Below are 18,077 nucleotides of genomic sequence, written 5' to 3'. Positions count from 1 at the left end.
TCTTAACAAACCTCATGAAAACCGGTGATTTTCGGCTCATTGGTGATCGGCTGGGTTAACCTGAGTGTGGTGGGAACGATTATTGTCATCCGAAGAGGACATTTAAACCGGTGAAATATTCCGGTCAATTAATTCTTTAGACTCAATGTTCCTCTCAATAAATAACAAAAATATATTTTAAATGCGTTATTCCTAAATCAGAATCCACTAGTTTCAAAAATTGATTTTTATTTTGTGCAAGAAACCACAGTTTCAAGGTGAAAACCGGTAACCGGTATGTCTTATCTACATTCCCTGGCGATGGTGGGGGTGGTTGTTGATATCCTCTTGAGAAAAAAACAAAAATAATGAGCTCTGACTTGCCCCGAAAGCAATGGCCGCTCGCTAACATCTTGGGAAGTGCCTTTTGATGCTTTTGATGGAATAACTCGACTCTTCTGCCTGCATTCGGCTCCATCACCGCCACCATGGCAACTAATAGCGGTGAGTTTAAGCAATATGCCAAATTTTATTCGCGCGTAGGAATGAAAATCGTGATGTTACACCTTTCACGACAGGGGTTCGAAGTTCACTCTCACCTCTGACATTCTGTATACACGATTTGAGAGTGATTGAATAATTGTTCCATTCACAGACGCATACTCGTCGCTTGCAGACGAGGACAACTGGGACAACGGCCCTGAGGTCAACATGGCCAGGGCCACTCTTATGGGCGGACACCTAGTCTTTTGGGTGAGAAAATAAAGCTGTCAGATTGGTGTATTATGTTTCATTAAATACGTGAAATTCTTCAGCTGAAATCGTGCCTTGTCGACTCTGACCTTCTGCAAAGTTTTGAAGACATGATAGACGGTCCGCTTTTGTACGAAGTTCTCCAAAGAATGTAAGCTTTAATTTCTTAAGCCGTGAAAGATTTCATAAATATAATATTTTCTTTCTGAACAGAGATCCTGATGGAAATCCCTCGACTGAAGTGCAAGAGTCACACGGTGACCCAAATGTCCGTCTTAAAAACCTCGACATCATTGTCAACGGCCTCAAGGTCTTTTACGAGGTTTGTAATAAAAATAAAGCTTGTCATCAAATCGTTGACCTGTTGATCGTGTTGTCTGTAGAAGGAGGGCCAGGGCGCTGTGCTGCTGTCTGTCCCCGACATCTCCCTGCTGGCTATGAATTCAGACGATGCAGATCAGGAAGTCGCAGCCGAGGCTCGACTGCTGCTGGTGCTTCTGCTTGGTGCAGCTGTGCAGTGCCACGAGAAGGAGAATTTTATTTTGAAGCTTAAATCGCTTCCTGTTGACATGCAGCTAAAAATTGTCGAAAATATCAAAGAGGTTCAAAATATTTTTCAATTTTACCGTTCCAAATCTTATTTTAGATTTAAAAAGAAAGTGACCCAGGCTTTCCTACATGTTATTTAAAATTTACTACAGTTAAGAATTAAATATTAAAAATGTACGATTCTGTCCTCATTAGGTGACGGAGAATGGCAGTGTGGTGCTGTGTGGTGAGCTCGAGACCGAGCAGATGTCAGCTCTGTACAAGATGGCCAAAGACCGAGACCGCTTCATGAGCCAGTACATTCGTCTGCTGGCCAAAGACGGACGCGAGGATGGCGCCTCGAGACGCAGCATGTCTATCGACGAGAACACTAATGCGATGCACCACGTCGTAGAAATCGCCGAGTGGAAGTCTAAGCTGCGAAGGAAAACGCAGGAATTGTAAGAAATTATATGTAATATTTTTTCTTTGCACTTTTTGGGTCTTAAAAATAAGACAATGTTGTTACGATTTAAAAATTTGACAAAATCAATTAATTATTTCAAACAGTTGATAAGTCAAGAATTGCTACTAAGTTTTGATTTTTTTGGGGCTGTTTTGCAGTTGAGCCACGTTGAAAAATGGCATTTTATTATTTCCTTTGATTTGGACAATTTTTTTAATATTTGAATTAATGTAACATGACATTTTTTTAATTCTGTCAGAGAGGAGAAAGCAGAGGCATTCATGGAGTGCAGAGAAGAACTGGAGAACACAAAAGAACTTGTCAGCAAACTGAAGCAGGAGGTGAAAATTAAATTATTTTGTACTAAAAGTTAACCCATCAAACTTTTGAACAGGTTTCAGATTTAAGTTCCTCGGCCAGGTCGGCAAAAATGTACAGAGACGAGCTTGACGCTGCTAGGCTGAAAGCTGAAAGGTGAATTAGTCCATTATTAAAAAAGAAAAATAAATCTTATAAATATATTTCAGGTGCGAACGAGTGGAGGCAGAATTGGGAAGGGCCAGGGACAAACTGCGCGATTTAGAATTCTTAAAGTCGCTTACTAGTGAGCTCCAGAGTGACAACAGGTTAGTAAAACCATTTGTTGTAATGAATTTTTGATATTAATTTTAATTTTTAAAATTTTTAGGTTGCTCGTAGACCGTACACAAGATCTTGAGGAGCAGCTGTCAAGAGCAAGAGCGCGTTCCGAGGCCATCATCGACCTGGAGGCGCAGATTGCTCGGCTGAAGCAATCACACAGCGATAATAACCAGGAGAGGGAGGAGCTGCACGAGAAAATCAGAGAGCTAACCGAGGAGAACACCCAATTGCAGTTGCGCCAACTCTCGCTTAGCCGATCCGATCCAATAAATGGAAGTCAAGAATTGGATACAAACCTCAATGACGGAGGTAATTTTCCTCTAAATATTAAAACAGTTTTTTTTTAACTTGGCTTACTAGTTGGAACAGGAGGCAGTTTGCTGGAGCAGCTTCAGACCAGTGCACAGAGCGAAGTGGTCAAGCTAAAGATGGAAAACTCGAGGCTCCGAGCTGAGCTAGAATCGATGAAGGAAAATCTGTCCCTGGAGACTGCCAGTCTGCAAACTGCTCTGGATAATGAGAAGAAAAAGTCGGCATACAAGGTCGGTGGAAATGAAAAAGTATTAATCAACTAGGAGTTTGTATTTTTTTCACAAGCTTTATAGACTAGGTTGTGAGTATTTATTTTTAAACGTAGAATTTTGGCTGAAATTTCAGTCTAAAACCAACTAAATCGCCAAAATTTGGAGAAAAAAACTTGTATTTTTATATAAATCTCAATATTTCGCTCTGGAAAAACTTTACATTTTGCCCTGGGAAGGGTACAGGACAGTGTACCCTTGGAACCGGTTTCTCAGGTCAAGGAAAAGTCAGAAATTTTTAATTTACTTGTAATTATTCGTATTTCAAATGTTATGTGATTCAGCAAAGTTCAATTAAAATTCTTTAAGCTCCTATTGAATTTAAGATGGCTAAATTCTTTTTAAATATCAGCAAATCAAATTAATATTTGATCTAAAGTAAGGGAAATCAATGTTTCATATATAATCTAGCTTTTATTCTTTCATGACATATTAAGAAATCGTGTTATTCACTGTGCAAACCTTGTTTCAGGTTGAGGAAATCCTGTCTTCAGAAAGGGTGCATCGGCAGCTGCAGTCAACGCTGGAGGAGACGGTACGCGAGCTGACAAACGAAAAGAAGGAGCTTAGCGCGCAGCTGCAAGATTCGGCCATCCAGTCGCAGAAGCTGGCGACGGAGCTGCAGGAGGCCAAGCAGCACATCGTCGAGGTATCTGACAAGGTTTCGCACCTTGAGTCGGTGCAGAGGGCCAACGAGGTGCTGTGGGACGCCGAGCGGACGAAACATACGACTGGACAGAGGGAGCTGCTGATGCTGCGCACCGAGAAGGAGCGAGCCCTGGAAAACCTGGCCACCAAGACGGCCCTGCTTGACACTGAAATCGCCAAGAGACGCGAGTTCGAGAACAAATCCACGGAGCTGAAGGCCGCCCTCAAGGTTGCCAAGGATACTGTCCAGAGGTGTGAGCTTTCGATCACGTTTTTCTTCGTTAAGTTTGAACTTTCTGTGCCTGTGTGGATGAAATTCAGGGATGCTTCTTAGAATAATTGCGGCAGTGCGGATAGGACGATGTTTATTAATTGTTTTGGTGCATTTGCCTTAAAGTCATGAGGCTTTGTCAAAATATTTATTATTTTTTTCATAAAAAAGTCAATTTTTAGTCGGAATTTAGCCCATGGGGCTGTCGGTTTTTCAGTGAATAATTGTATAATCATTAACTGGAAGAGTAAATTTGGTGTCGTAAGTTTTTGGGTTTATTTGGTTTCAATAAATCCAGTAAAAACCTGTACATTTATTTCTTTAAATGTTTTTATGGTATTGATTTATTCACGCAATCTGGAAATGCGGAAATCAGAAATTTCAAATGGAGCAATTTCTGCTAGAAGATATTTTTTCTTTTCATATTTTTATTCAATATAAAAAATCGATTTTTAATCATTTATTTCCAAACTGAGAAACCGTAGAAGAGGTCAGGTAGGACAAAGTCTTTTTCCCTTTGCTAAGTTTCTACTGCTCAAGTCACTGTCAAAGTTACTTTAAATTTTTTCTTACAAGAAAAGCTTACAGAAAGTAAATGTTCATTTGATTTTTTTTTTTAATTAATAAAACTCATGAATCTGGTGTTTTTTGATATCGTTGCTCTTTAAATTTGGACACATTTTGATTATAACAATTAAAAACATATTAGAATCTAAGTTAGTGTTAATTGGCGTCTCGCTGCACCTCTGAGGAATGCATTTATGTTTCAGATCTGCTGAATTCGAGCAGCAAATGAACGAAGTTATTATACAACGAAACCTGTTAGATGATTCACTGAAGAATTTGCAAAACAACTTGACGCAGGAGAAGATAGACAAGGAGAAATTAGTTAGCCAGCTTGATTCGGTTTACAACACCATCAAACAAATTGCCAACTGTGAAAACCTCGACCGTGGCGTGCTGACAGACTATGAGGCTTTGCTCTCGCAGTTGGCGCACAACCCTGACCTGATCAACACCCTGAAGGAAAAGCAGAAGGGCATTACAGAGGTAAATTATATCTATTCAAGGTTGAAATTTTATGTATAAAACAAATCTTTTTAAAATGATCAGGGTGAATTCAGCGTGGACTCTCCGACCGAGGCAGAACAGCAGGCTGTAATTGATGCTAATAAGAGGCTGCAAGAAATTGCCGAGCTACAGGTACTGAAAATATTCCTAGATTGTAGATCAAAATAATAAATTTTTACAACTTGCAAATTATTTTATCCTCATACAGGAGGCTGTTTAGTTCCCCAATCCTGTATTTGCTCACCTTGAACTCTCCATTGTTCCACAGGTGCACATTTCATTGCTCGAGTCGCAGATTGCGTCACTTTTGAATCAACAAACGGCGCAACAGCTTGCAAACTCGCAGCTCGCCGCTGAGAAGGAAGAGGTATGTTTGTTTGTTTTCTCGTTCATCCTGGCTCATTAAGTGTCATTTTAATATTTTAGCTGAGTCAGCAGCTGGAGAGCCAGGTGGCCCAAAACGGGCAGCTATCACAGGACTTGGCAAATCTGCAGAAAATCCACGAAACCCTCAGTGCCGAGTACGAAGCGGCGAGAAACGAGCGTGAATCCACCAGGACCGAGCTCAAAGCGGCCCAAAAGGAGCTCAAGGCAGCCACGGAGCAGATAAGTGCGCTTAAAATTACCAATCGAGACCAGGAGCTACTCAGGATCGATGCCAAGACGCTTGCTAACCTTCGGGCAGAGCATTCCAAACTTAAGGTAATAAAAACCGCAAAACCGCATTGTATTAATTTTAAAATTGGATTTTTGGGTAATGTATTATGAAAATTAAAAAAACAGCTAATTTTAATGTTAAGAGAAATTTAATTGTGACATTTTTATGTTCCTAATTTTGAAATTTTCAATATATGCCCATTTTATTGGCAGATATTCCCTTATTAACTCAAATTTAGATTTGTTCTAGTATCAATAACTTTATTTTAATACAGATTAATGCATTAATTTTTTATATTTATTTAATTCCTGTATATATCTCATTCCCATTCATCAGGAGGACTTCAGGCAGCTATTTTCTGCGTCTGAGAGGCTGAAAATGGAGGCGAGGTCGAGAGACGACGAGATGCGGAGGTCCCGCGTAGAGTTGGGCACTGCCAGACTGAACACCAGGCAGCTGACGACAAGCCTTGAAAATGAAAAAGAGGTGAACGCCAGACTGAGTGCCAGACTTACGAGAGTGGACACCAAACTCCAGGTTGGATTCTCAATTTTCTGATATAAAAGGGAGCTAAATCTCGATTCAGTTGCTGGTTGGAGTCGCCCACTCGCTGGAAGAGGACCGACGCAGTCTGATGAGCCACGTCACCTCTCTTCTCAGCCAATACCACGAACTGCTGTCCAACTCAATGGAGGACAAAGAGTTCTTTCACAGCCAGGAGAAAATATTCCTGTAAGCATTTTACTCTATTGCCATAAATTAGTATTTAAAGGAATTAATTTTCAGGGAACGGCTTAATGGTTTGATGCGGCAAAAGGAGAATCTGGAGCAGAAAATTATGGATCACTACAGAAGGCTGGAGAGCTGCTCAACCAAAAAGTAACTTTATCTAATTCCGTTTATATTAATTTAATATTTTTTCCTTTTTTTAGGAAGGGGTTTGGTGCAAATTTGGTGAAGAAAGTGCGCAAAGCAAGTTCAGATATCATCAGCAAAGTGCCGCGCGGCCGCAGTAGAAGCCGCAACGAGGCGGCTGACACGTCGGCCAGCTCAGAGGTGAATACGACGCTTGAGTCGGAACACAGCTCGGACGACACCATGTCAGACCACGGCAGCGCCTTGCCCATCGACTCGGACACGGACACCTCACTAAGCACCGTCGGCACCAGACGAGCCATTTACTACGAAGACCACCCCTCCTCCGTGTTGCCTGTAATTATATTTTCTTTAGTTCCACTTCAATGCGTGCATTTTTTTGTAAAATATTGTCTCAATAATCTAGATTCTACTTGAATTTCAAGTTTCTGCAGTTTCTTGAACCTTACCAAGGATAGATAATAAAATTCCAGACCATAAATATTTTTAACTTGGAAGATTTAATTTTAGCGATTAAATTGGCTTTTAGTCGATCTAGGACGCCAATTTTTTATATTATTCATTTTAAGAAAACATTTATCATCTCCATCGATTATGATCACCTAGTTTAAATTTTTAATTTGCATTATCTCCATTACAATTTGAAATCTAAATATGCCACCCCTCATTTTCTATTTTAGGAGGCTCTGGACAACCAAACCAGCGAGCAGAAAGAGAGGTACGTTTTCCAATCAAGGTTTCACTTAAAAGGAGGGAAAATACACAAATAACTGTCCAAAATGATTTTTCCCTTTTTTTTCAGACATAACCGCTCTTTTTTAAAATTATTTTTGAGACGTACACCAAAATGAAAACCCACACAACTTTTTACAACTGGTAATATTTATACATTTTCTAAAAGAAAATCCCTTAAAATTTAAATCCATCATCAAGAAACCCCCAAAAACACTAATCGAATTTTAAAAAATTCCTTCAGAATATTTTAAACTGATGATTGTTTTGATTTTGCTCAAAGTACAATATTTTTAAAATCAATTAATATCGTTGAGAACTGTGTTATTAGGTGGAAATTATTAAAAATTTGTAAATACTTTAACCAGTTGAAAAATTAAAACAACCATCGCCGGCATCACTAATTTTGCAATAGATTTAATTTTCGTTTTAAAAATTGAATACAAATTAATCATAGTTGTCAATTAAGGAAGATTTGTTCCCCCAGAGCTTATGAGCTGCACTGTTTTGGAATTAAGAAATATATACACAAAATACACATCCGATGTTTAAAATCTAGCGTTATTATCAGTACAAAAACCCTTCTTCCCCGTCATTTCAGAAACATTTTGGTGTTCAACAAGATTTCAGCGGTGGTAGGCACGACGAACAACGTGCAGCAGCAGTCGGCGGCCAACAACAGCCACGACGAGCAGCAGCAGCCGCAGCCCAAACCCGAGAGCTCCGTTTGGTACGAGTACGGGTGCGTCTGACATTCGGCCCAGCCTCGCATTCCTAATCAAAAGCCGAAACAGGGCAGCACGCACGCCGTTTCCCCCGACTGAACTTTCGAGGTGGTGATTTCCCGTTCGTAGTCTGATAGTTACCCCAAAAGCCGCTCCACACCGGTGCTACCACAACCACACAAACTCTCAGCTCACTCGAGTGCCTTTTGAGTTTTAGTTTTTTAAATAAACGCCGCGTCGACTAACACGTAATGCACAAACTACTACGCCTTGCGATTTCCTAATTTTTTAACGAGAAACTATTTATTGTTCATTGGTCTCTTGTTACGCCGAGTATTCAAGTGCAATATTTGCATGCTAGACGTAATTTCGCTCTTGCAAAGGTGTTTGCATCGTTTCTAAATAGTTTGTAAATCGGGAAAATGGGAGGAAATTTTGTGCAATTAAGAAAACTGGACGTTTCCAGAAAATGAAAACATTATCAGTATTTTGAATCCAACTTTCGGACACGCTGGACTGATTTTAGTAACAATATATTTGTGAGAATGTCAAATTGTGAACAAATGCTGTTCAAAACAATCTTTCGCTTTAAATTTTACGAGTATGTAACACAAAGTTGGCAGAAATCTAATCTCAAAACGAGATTAAAGCTGTTTTGTGAATTTTTACGAACTTACAACAATGCCGCCTTGGTAAGAGTTCTAAACTAACGTTGCACTCTTGTCACGAAATTGTATCATTAGAGTTTTAAAAAACTAATCTTAGGTTAATTCACGCTGGGGCCAATTTTGAAGCGCATCTTTCCACGCCTGTCGTCGTTGATTAATTAATTTTTCCTTTGTCGAGGTTCGCTTAAGAGATTTTGACACACGGGATACGAGTACTTATTATTATTAGAAAGGTCCTTTTGGCAGCTGCGATGAAATTTGATTAAAAAAAAATTGTGCCTTTTACTGTATAGAAAGTTGTGTAAGTAGTGTGAAAAGTAGTGATCTCCTTTTGTTATTTCTCTCTGCGTCACTTCTGTTTTAAAAAGCGTTGCACCATCCTTTTATAAATTGACACTGTACACATTTTTTGGACAATATATAGTGCGCAAGAAAATCGTGGTGTTTTATTTCACTAATTATTTTAGATCGTAGATTGAATCATTGAAACTGCTTAAAATGTGGTATAATAAATATATGTATATTGTAGCGATAAGTGCGTGTTTGTAAAAGATTTACACGATATTTTCTGACGAGTAGAATCGCAGCAGCAAAAAATCACAATAAAGAAACCCTGACGCTGATCATAAATAGAGACACCGATGTCGGACACTTGGATATATGGCGGAATAGGACGCAGCTCAGCCGGTGTCGTCGCGCTGCAGGTTGTACCGCCTCAAGGGCACCGCCGTCACCTTTCGACTGCCACAAAAAGACGATTAAATTAATTTTTGTTTATTTCAAAACGTGGGTATTACAAAATTTAAAACCCTTATCAAAATCGGGATTGAAATCAAATTGAACCACGGTAAAATATGCTAGGAAGAAAATGCACTAAAGTCACTAGAGTTCATCTTAGAATTATCATCTCTATTTTCACTAATGTTAGAAATTTAGGCGAAAAAAATTAATATCTCACCGCACTTTGCTGGTCATAGCCTTGATTCGGTTGAGGATGTTCTGTTTGGCCGGCTGGGCGAAGTGCACGTCCTCCTCCTCGCCGTCGTCCAGGCCGCAGCTCTCGGCAGGAGGCAGCTCGGCGCCGTCGCTCCCGGAACCGGAATTCTGCACCAGCTTCATGTACTTGTACTCGAGCCGCTGCGTCTTGCGCCAGAAGTGGAGCAGCAGCCCGCACAGCGTCGCCGCCACCATCACCGTGCCGCCAATTATGGCCTGGAAAAGCGAAAATTATAAAAAAAAAATTGAGTTAATGAGAGTTGAAGCTCCATATTTTTATTTATCTCTGGATTGAATCTGCAATAAAAGGAAATTAGAATTTATTAATTGAAATTCAATTCAAGCCTGTTTACTTATGTCTTTTTTACTGTCCCGCAGAGAAAGTTCAAATTTAAACCTATCAAATGAACAACGATGACTAGATCTAACAATTTAAAAATTTAAAATTGGAACATCTCTAAAAATAAAAAAATATCATTGACAAATCTCTTTCACATATCAGCCAACTTGATTTTCTTCATTTTACTTTCTAAGGATACTGTCAACAATTATAAGTTGTCACAAAATTTAAATTGAAACTGATTTAAAAAAATGCGAAATACCTTTAATTTATTAAAGCAGAAAATGAAAATAAAAATTAAGCTATTTTTTACTGTTGTTACGGTTTGAAACAACATAATTATATTTTGTCCTGTCACTCACCTGAAGCTCGACAGGAATGTGGTTCTGGCATTTTACGGCCTTGGTGGCGGGCAGGTTGGTCAGGACCCTGCAGTTGGTCGGCGCCAGGTAGTGCAGCAGCTGCGACCCGCCGGTACACTCGCCGCGAACCAACCTACGGACGGAATGAAAAATAAAAGAGAGATAAAAAAAGGGCTGAAACACGCACCTGAAGTCCTGCTCCCTGCACACGGGACACGCGACGGCCGTCTGCCAGAGGAAGTTGAAGCTGCAGCCGTCGCAGGTGCCGTCGGGACACTTGCTCGGCAGCACGATGCTCCCGTTGCCGTGCTTGCTTGCGTCGCAGCTCAGGCTGATCACGGTCGTCCTGCCCTGAGGACACGACCTGGTTGCCCTGAGGACCAAATTCGAATAAATTAATAATTTTTTTAAAATTTCAAGAACTAATTTAAATTTTTTATTAAATTTTGTTCCTGATAAAGAATCTTGGTGATTTTTATAATGACGATTCAGAAACTGTAATGAAATACTAAAAATAAGAAATTTAAAAGTTTTCGCTTTTTTTGCCAGGAAAAACTCGAACATTTTTTATTTTTACGATTAATGTTAGTGCTGAATCCTTTGCTTGTATAAGCTTCAAAATTGAAAAAATTGCACACCATTTTCTACTCGTCATGAGCTCTCCTTCTGAACTGAAAGGGTTTGAATGGTTCTCACCCCCGCCCCTTTCAATCCCTGGTTAACTTTTTTAGAAAAAATTCTTCTACGAACCTTTAAATTAATAAATCCATAAATAACTCAATAAACTCAGTGCAAACGAGCATTTAATTCAATTCATCAGATTTTTTTCAATAGTTATAGAGGTTTTTCATGTGAAATAATATTTTTAATTCTCATTTTGATGGCATGAAAATAAAAATTCCGAACTCACAGTGGAGTCGAGTAGTAAAAGTGGAGTGTAGCGTTTTGCGAGAGAAACTCTTCGATGACCTCCATGCTCATAAAAGCGGTGTTATTGGTAACAGCCACCAGTTCGTCGCCCAGGGTGACCGACTGCGTGGACAGCACTACTTCCTCGTCGGACCAGGCGCTCGGTACCATTGTCGTACGACACACAAATGAGTTCACCTGATTAAACCAAGGAAAAAATATCAAATTAGAAAAAAAATGAATTTTTTGTTTGTACCTGAGAGGACGTCCCATCAACCTGGTAAGAAATGTTGTTGGAGCACTGAGCCTGCGTGTTTCCGCAAAGACTTATGTTGAAAACGTGGAAGTACTGGGCGCCTGATGCAGTAAAAAGCCGGCTGCCTCTTACTAAAAACGTCCTGAAGAAAAAAAATAGTTTCTGTTTCTTGCAAATGTTTCCGTTTTGAAATACTTAGGAAAATTAATTATTGAAGCAGGTAAAATGCCTCGATGTAAAATTAAATTTTTAAAATTTGGCTTCATGCTATTTTTAATTTTTAACTACAGGATAATTTTATGCAAAATGTTCTATTGAATAAAAAATAAGTTGAAGGAAACTGTTGGACATACTCGTGAGCGAGGGCAGAAAGGTCGAAGGAAGGTTCCCCCGCGAAAACGCAGTCCGAGGTGCAGGTGACGCCATCCGTGCTGGACAGTCCGGGTCCGCAGGGCTGGCAGGACTCGATTCCGTAGGCGAGCGGGTTGGACACGGTGGTGCCGGGTGGGCATTGAGTGCACTGCGTCGTGTTCGAGTCCACGAAGTGGCCGGGCGGGCAAGGAATGCAGCCCACCTCGTCTGTCTCCTGGTGGCACGCCAGACACACACTCGCTCCACCATCTGAAAATAATATTTGAATTAATAATAATAATTGTAAAAATGGGACAATTTCTTACCGATGGTGTTTGTCACGTTGATGGAGAAAATGCGAGCAACGTCCGTGTCGAGCAGGTTGGAGAAGACGTCGTAGTCGGTTAGCGAGGCCTTTTGGAAAGCCCAGCTGAATGTGTACGAGTCGTTCGCGTAAACGGAGTGACTGAACTCGCGCTTGAACGTGGCGCCGCTCCAGCTCTGCACCAGATTCACTCCGCGACGGTCTGACGCCTGAAAAATTCATCATAATTAAAAAAAATTCCTTCCCTTGAGAAATTTATAATAATTTGATAACAGAGTCAATTTAGTGGCTGATCACTCTGCAGGATAATTGTTGGTAAAAAAAATCATCATTAGCAATTCAGCACAGCTGGTTGCATACTTCAGCTTTCTGCAGGCGTTTATAGAGTACAATAAAAAATACGAGATTGACTTAAACAGAAAAATGTTTATATAGTCCTTAAAAAATCCTTTAAATGTTCTTATTCAGTGTCATAAAAAATTGATTCATATATTAGAGATCGTTTTTTTTTCAGCGTAAATTTCTAAAAAAAAATATTGAAATAAAACGAAGCTTTCACCTGCATGAAGACGAATTCACACTTTGCTTTGCAGTCAAGTTCGAAGGTGAAAGAGACACGTCCGACCTCTAGCCTCCGGCCGCCGACCACACCCCCTTTGCTCCTGAATCCGGGCACGTTGAGGGAGAGCAGCAAGTAAGCGCCGTCCGCGTGGTGCTGTCCTGACTGCACGTGCGTCCCCTGCACATGCCAACCGGTCATCCCGCCGCACTCAGACCCTACAATTTATTAAAAATTTCGAAAAATAATCGTTGTTCATGAACCGTATGAAAATTTACGCTTTTTCCCTTTAATTAATTATGCCGCAGAGTTCTCTCTGAATTATTTCCTTTTTATAAACAATTATTTTTAAGAGAAACCAACGAATAGTTGGGTCGTTTCTTTACAGAGGAAATAATCTTACTATAGCGATTATTGACTTGCTTTTAATTGCGAAATAGGCTTGCTTTTGATTGGGAAATTTAATATTAGAAAATCGATGCAATATAACAAATTAATTTAAACTTCTAGGAAACTTCAGTTAATATATACACAACATGACGGGCACTGATTAGGATTAATCGATTAAGATTTATGATATAAAGTCATACACCCTATTATTGATGTATATTCTATATATTAAAAAATTAAAACGATTAACTATTGAAAAACCAAATCCAAAAATGTATAAAAAATAAATAAAGGGAGCGCTAAAAGAATTAAATTTAAATCTAGCAAAAAATATATGAAAAATCAATTTACACGATTATCGAATTATTTACAAAATACAAAGAAGTAAAAATTAAACGGAAATGATCGTTTCCGGAGTAAAAGAAAAAATACAAACCGTCCTGTTGGCGGCACGAGGAGCTCATCGAGGCGGGCAGTTGGGCCCAGCGCTGGAAGACGTATCCGTAGTTGGGTGTCGTGTTCGGCGGACACGGCTTGCACGGTCCGCCGTCGTCGGAAAAGTGCTCAGCCGGACAGAACTGGCACGAGGCGGCCGGCCCCGGGCTCATGCCCGGATTGCACGGCAGGCACGGACGGGAGGGGCCTACCGGTGGCAGCGACACGCCTGCCATGCAGATCTTCGGCTCCAGCCACCGGTACTCAGCACGCGTCTGGTTGTTCGCGTCACAAGGAGACCGAGTCTGAGAGAGGAACGCCATTTTTTTAATTAGTTCGTTGGTAGAATATTTGTTGCATTTTTTTAATTAGCTATTTTCCAGTTCAAACTAACCATACAGCAAACCAAAGTAATAAAATTTAAAATAACATATAACAGCGGGGGCCAGATGTGCGATAAAATTGGTTCGCACTGCGCAGATCCAAGATGGCGTCTGAATGTGGGAAGCAAAAAGCTCTCTTTGGATTCCCGTGCGAGTGTCAAGAGTTTGTTTTTACGATCCAAAAGACACAATTAGTTAAGAGTAATGCAAATTATATGTCACAATATTGACCAAAATTTGGTTCTTTTCGCGCATTTTTGTGTGACAGTTTTTTCGCGTCATACTCCACCGGACGCCATATCTGCGCGTCGCACGAATCTGGTCCCCGCTGATATACAAAAAAATAAATAATATCTTAGTGCCCTTTTCTAGAATAGTTTTTTTTTATTTTTACGTTCTAGCTAATTTGTGGAAAAGTTTGAAAGGTTATTTCCCTGACACGGACAGTTAAAAAATATTTTCTACCTCGTAGAAGTCCTTGCTAGTGCAGGCATGGCGTTTGATGCACCTGGAGAAACCTTTCGGGGCGAATTCCGTCTCGGGGTTACAGGGTTGACAGGAACTGGCCCCTCGGGACGAGAAGTGGTTCTCAGGGCACTCTTGGCACTGGCGAGACCCTTCCGCGCTGAAGGTGCCGTTTCTGCACGGACTGCATGACGTAGCTCTGGTAGTTCCTATAGTTTAATTTTGAAAAGAAAATTTTATTAAGTTTAAATTAAATAATTAAACTAATTTAAATAAAATTAGTAATTTAAAATTTATAGTGTCTTATTTTAAAATTAAAATTTTGTATAATTTGTTAATTTTTTTATTAATTTACTAATATAATAGTCTTTTTTTATTTTAATAAACTTAATCATATTTTTAAGATAAATTCTTTAAAAATATATTAATATTTTCTGTTTAGAGTTTTAAATTATTTAAAACTTGGCTCTCTTAATTAAGAACACAAAATCTTACTGTTATTTTATCGTCTGCGTTACTTATACCCTTTTCATGTATATAATTTATAAAATAAACAAAATATTTATATCTCTTGAGAAACGAGCTAGAACAATAATTAATATTTTCCTAGCTGACCAGATCGCATTTTTTTCAATGGGAGAGAAACGAGCCAGAACATTTAATATTTTTATAACTAAAAGATGACTAATTTAATTTCAAAACAATGCCAAACAGATGAAAATTATACATTTGCACCTGAACAAATCAAAACATATTTATTTGTATTTGTACCGCTGATTTCAATTGATTTGATGAGGATCGGCTTGCCAGGGTAGGTCTCCATGCCGATGGTCTTCCACTGCAGCAGGTTGTTGCCCGGCTTGAGCTGGACGACCTGGCGGCGCCACTCTCCCTCCGCAGTGACGGACGGCCAGCGAAACTCCTTGGCGTCGGCCACACTCTGGCACTGCTCGTTCTGCGCCTCGAAGTCGAAGATGACGTCGCGGTTCGAGTACTGGTATATGTAGGACAGGTTGCCCACCCGCGCCAGCCGCACCGACAGCGTCACCGTCGCAGCGCACGGACCGCCAACGGACGCTAGGAAGTCACCTTTGGCCTGCCAACCGAACCTGACGACAAAATCGAAATTTATTTAGCTTTTATTCTTGATATTCCCATTTCAAAATTAAAAAAACAGCGTCAATTTTTAATGTATGCAACGAGCTAAGCACATCAATCATGCCGGTTGCATAACCAGTATTTTAGAGTATTTTTCCCAGGGTTCGCCAATTTTGCAATGCGTAAAAATGCACAGCAATTTTTTTGCGCAAAAATCTAGCGGAAAAAACCACCAGTTTTGGGGTTTTCCGCATTTCTCCGAGTTTAACCCCTTAAAAAAGTCCAAAAAAGTCAGAAATTTTGGATTTGTGTTAGAATTTTCTGTCTTTTTGGTGAAACCTGTGGCGTTTTTACTGATTTGTAAAAATCCATCTCTTCATTTTCTAGAATAATGCTTGTATTTCGGAAAAATACGCAATATTGCAGAAAAACCCGGAAAAAATGTTGTTTCAAAAATGCAATAATTTTTTTACGGGAAAATGCGGGTTTGCAAACCCTGATTTTTCCAGCACATTATAGGAATTGAGTTTAATGTTCTAAAACAGAAGGAAAAATTAAAATATTAAATTTCCGTTTAGAATTAGGTATTTTTGGAAATTAGAAAGAAAAAAGTATAAAAAAATTAAATATTAATCAAATTGTTTTAGCCTTGGTCCTGTCAGAGCAGGCGAGCACATTCAAACTATTTTTCTAGGCCAATTGGCCATCTTTGAAAAGCAAAATTCGGTCACTTGGCCACTTTGCTGGTGTTCTACTGAACTGCCAGTGGTTGAACAACAGCAATAAAAGACCGAATGAACGATTTTTTATAATCTTAAAGGCGACCATATATGATTTTGATACCAGTAGAATGAAGAAAATTGAGCTAAAAATAACCCTATTGGAAAATTAATAATTGAAAATACCATTTAACTTAATAATTTAAAAAATTTTGATATTTTCGCAGTCACAACGTACCAATTGCGAAAATTTGGGGTGGAATTGTAATTGTTAAAGTGAAACTTACGCAGTGCAGTTAACTCCCGTGCCGAATCGTCCGATGAAAGACGACTGAAAAGACTCGACCTGCGTGTGAAAACCCTGCGGAAGGGTGTCCCAGTTGTCGAACAGCACGGCGCCCCCCATCGAGTACGAGCCTGGCGGACAGGCGCCGCAGCTCAGGGTGGACAGGTCGAAGAACTGGCCCGCCTCACACGTCGACTCTGTTTAATTCAAATCTGAACTTATAGGAGAAGGCAAAAAGGCGGGGTTCCTACCGCACGAGTCGACCCTTTTCGGCTGTTCCAGGGTGCAGGAGTGCGACGCTGAAGACGTGGGAACCTGCACGCGCCACCGACCTCCCTCAGGGTCGCAAGACGTCAGTTCGAACTTGTAGTCGGAGCCCTGATAAAATGATTGATTTAAAAAAAAAAAATCCAAACACGATTTTTCTGATTTAATTTGTTGATTTCAAATTAGCACAGAGAAGAACAAATTATTAATTTATTATTTTCAATAAGCAGGTTTTTCACTTCAAAATTAATCTGTAAGCTAAAGAATATTAATCACGACACACCTCTATAATAATTTAATTAAAAATTATATTTCCGACAGTAATTTTTAATTAAATATGTTTACAAGACAAGAAAAATATATTAATCACTATAAAAATGTTCCAGGTGGCAAAGATTTTCAACAATCAATAATTTTGGCAGTTTAAATAAAAAATGGATCAAGGAGTTAGACATTCTGATCAAACAACTAAGGATTGTCTACGCACCAAAGCGCATTCGGCCGACGTCGAGTCGGCCAGAAGGCCGACCAGCAGCAGCAGCAGCAATCGCATCGGGAAAGTCGGCGAGTTTTTGTTCTTATCGCAGAGAAGAAACAGCTGCAGCTGCCTGTTGGCTTCCTCTCTCTTTATTGATCCCTCGGTGACACACAGTGTATTACATCGGGGTGGTCGGCCACGCTGCTATGGTGGTGGAAGTCGGCATGCGCCCCACACCGTCCGCGCCGCGACTCTCCCCTCTCCAGCGCAGGCGATTATTAAAAGCGAAAGTCTGCAAGTAAATTTTTACTTACATTTGGGATGGATTATTTTCCTCAAATCGTTGCCGAAATTAAATATTTTAAATAACCTGACCTTATTTTTTAAAGTTCTCTGTAAACGTAAACAATTTCCAGAAAAAAGTGTTGATTTTTGTATTAGAATTTTTGGTATAGGTACATTTTTCTTATATATATGCGTATAATTAAGAAATGAGACTTCGTAATTCATTTTATAACATATTATTTAACTTTGTAGTAAGGTGTTTATTTTATATAATTTTTAAAAAAGTGAATAATAAACCAAAATATTTACAATATCTTAAAAAATATGTATTATTTAAATATTTCAGTAAAAAATATTATTTATAAAACATAAAATTAATTAAAAAAATATGATTTTTAATAATAAAACACATTTATTTTATTACACTTTTCAAGAATTTTATTTTTAAGAATTAATTAGATGTTTAGTAAATTGGTATATTTAAAATGTTTTTTGTTGGGTAAAATATTTCCTCATTATTTTTAGATTGAAAAAATTCCATTCTCGAGTAAAACCATTATTTTCAACCGAATTTT

At 39.2% G+C, this 18,077-nt stretch overlaps 2 protein-coding genes across 3 annotated transcripts; one reads left to right on the top strand and one right to left on the bottom strand.

Moving 5' to 3' along the window:
* Positions 1–321: 321 nt before the first annotated feature.
* Girdin (protein girdin) lies at positions 322–9,049 on the top strand. Of its 2 annotated transcripts, XM_065477535.1 has the most exons (23): positions 322–483; positions 635–732; positions 795–883; positions 946–1,054; positions 1,116–1,334; positions 1,477–1,721; positions 1,986–2,067; positions 2,121–2,200; positions 2,254–2,352; positions 2,415–2,677; positions 2,729–2,910; positions 3,422–3,849; positions 4,639–4,918; positions 4,982–5,071; positions 5,208–5,306; positions 5,366–5,641; positions 5,934–6,134; positions 6,184–6,329; positions 6,384–6,476; positions 6,530–6,809; positions 7,154–7,191; positions 7,276–7,349; positions 7,807–7,948. In XM_065477535.1, the coding sequence occupies exons 1-22, from the start codon at positions 468–470 to the stop codon at positions 7,322–7,324; spliced, it is 3,462 nt and encodes a 1,153-aa protein (XP_065333607.1). In that variant the 5' UTR covers positions 322–467; the 3' UTR covers positions 7,325–7,349; positions 7,807–7,948. The 2 variants fall into 2 exon arrangements, with proteins under 2 accessions (XP_065333607.1, XP_065333606.1); XM_065477534.1 differs by lacking the exon at positions 7,276–7,349 and having other exon boundaries at positions 7,807–9,049.
* Positions 9,050–9,097: 48 nt separating this feature from the next.
* Positions 9,098–17,388, bottom strand: LOC135935303 (endosome/lysosome-associated apoptosis and autophagy regulator family member 2-like). Its single transcript, XM_065477536.1, has 15 exons — positions 17,227–17,388; positions 16,724–16,850; positions 16,474–16,669; positions 15,141–15,478; positions 14,370–14,578; positions 13,523–13,826; positions 12,697–12,914; positions 12,139–12,346; positions 11,815–12,082; positions 11,462–11,603; positions 11,207–11,403; positions 10,484–10,669; positions 10,297–10,429; positions 9,557–9,810; positions 9,098–9,339 (listed from the first exon to the last, which is right to left on the bottom strand). The coding sequence occupies exons 1-15, from the start codon at positions 17,290–17,292 to the stop codon at positions 9,279–9,281; spliced, it is 2,907 nt and encodes a 968-aa protein (XP_065333608.1). The 5' UTR covers positions 17,293–17,388; the 3' UTR covers positions 9,098–9,278.
* Between the last annotated feature and the right edge of the window lie 689 nt (positions 17,389–18,077).

This window comes from Cloeon dipterum, chromosome 2, assembly GCF_949628265.1.
Source record: "Cloeon dipterum chromosome 2, ieCloDipt1.1, whole genome shotgun sequence".
Taxonomy (NCBI): domain Eukaryota; kingdom Metazoa; phylum Arthropoda; class Insecta; order Ephemeroptera; family Baetidae; genus Cloeon; species Cloeon dipterum.
This window is presented reverse-complemented; position numbering and strand designations above follow the sequence as displayed.

Excerpts from the sequence above, each read along its gene's own strand:
- Girdin (XM_065477534.1), top strand. Across the intron at positions 6,135-6,183 it reads GAGTGGACACCAAACTCCAG|TTGCTGGTTGGAGTCGCCCA; the intron begins GTTGGATTCTCA and ends ATCTCGATTCAG. Across the intron at positions 7,192-7,806 it reads ACCAGCGAGCAGAAAGAGAG|AAACATTTTGGTGTTCAACA; the intron begins GTACGTTTTCCA and ends CCGTCATTTCAG.
- LOC135935303 (XM_065477536.1), bottom strand. The coding sequence starts at position 17,292 with ATGCGATTGCTGCTGCTGCTGCTGGTCGGCCTTCTGGCCGACTCGACG. Across the intron at positions 16,670-16,723 it reads GAAAAGGGTCGACTCGTGCG|AGTCGACGTGTGAGGCGGGC; the intron begins GTAGGAACCCCG and ends TGAATTAAACAG. Across the intron at positions 10,430-10,483 it reads TGCAGGGAGCAGGACTTCAG|GTTGGTTCGCGGCGAGTGTA; the intron begins GTGCGTGTTTCA and ends TTCCGTCCGTAG.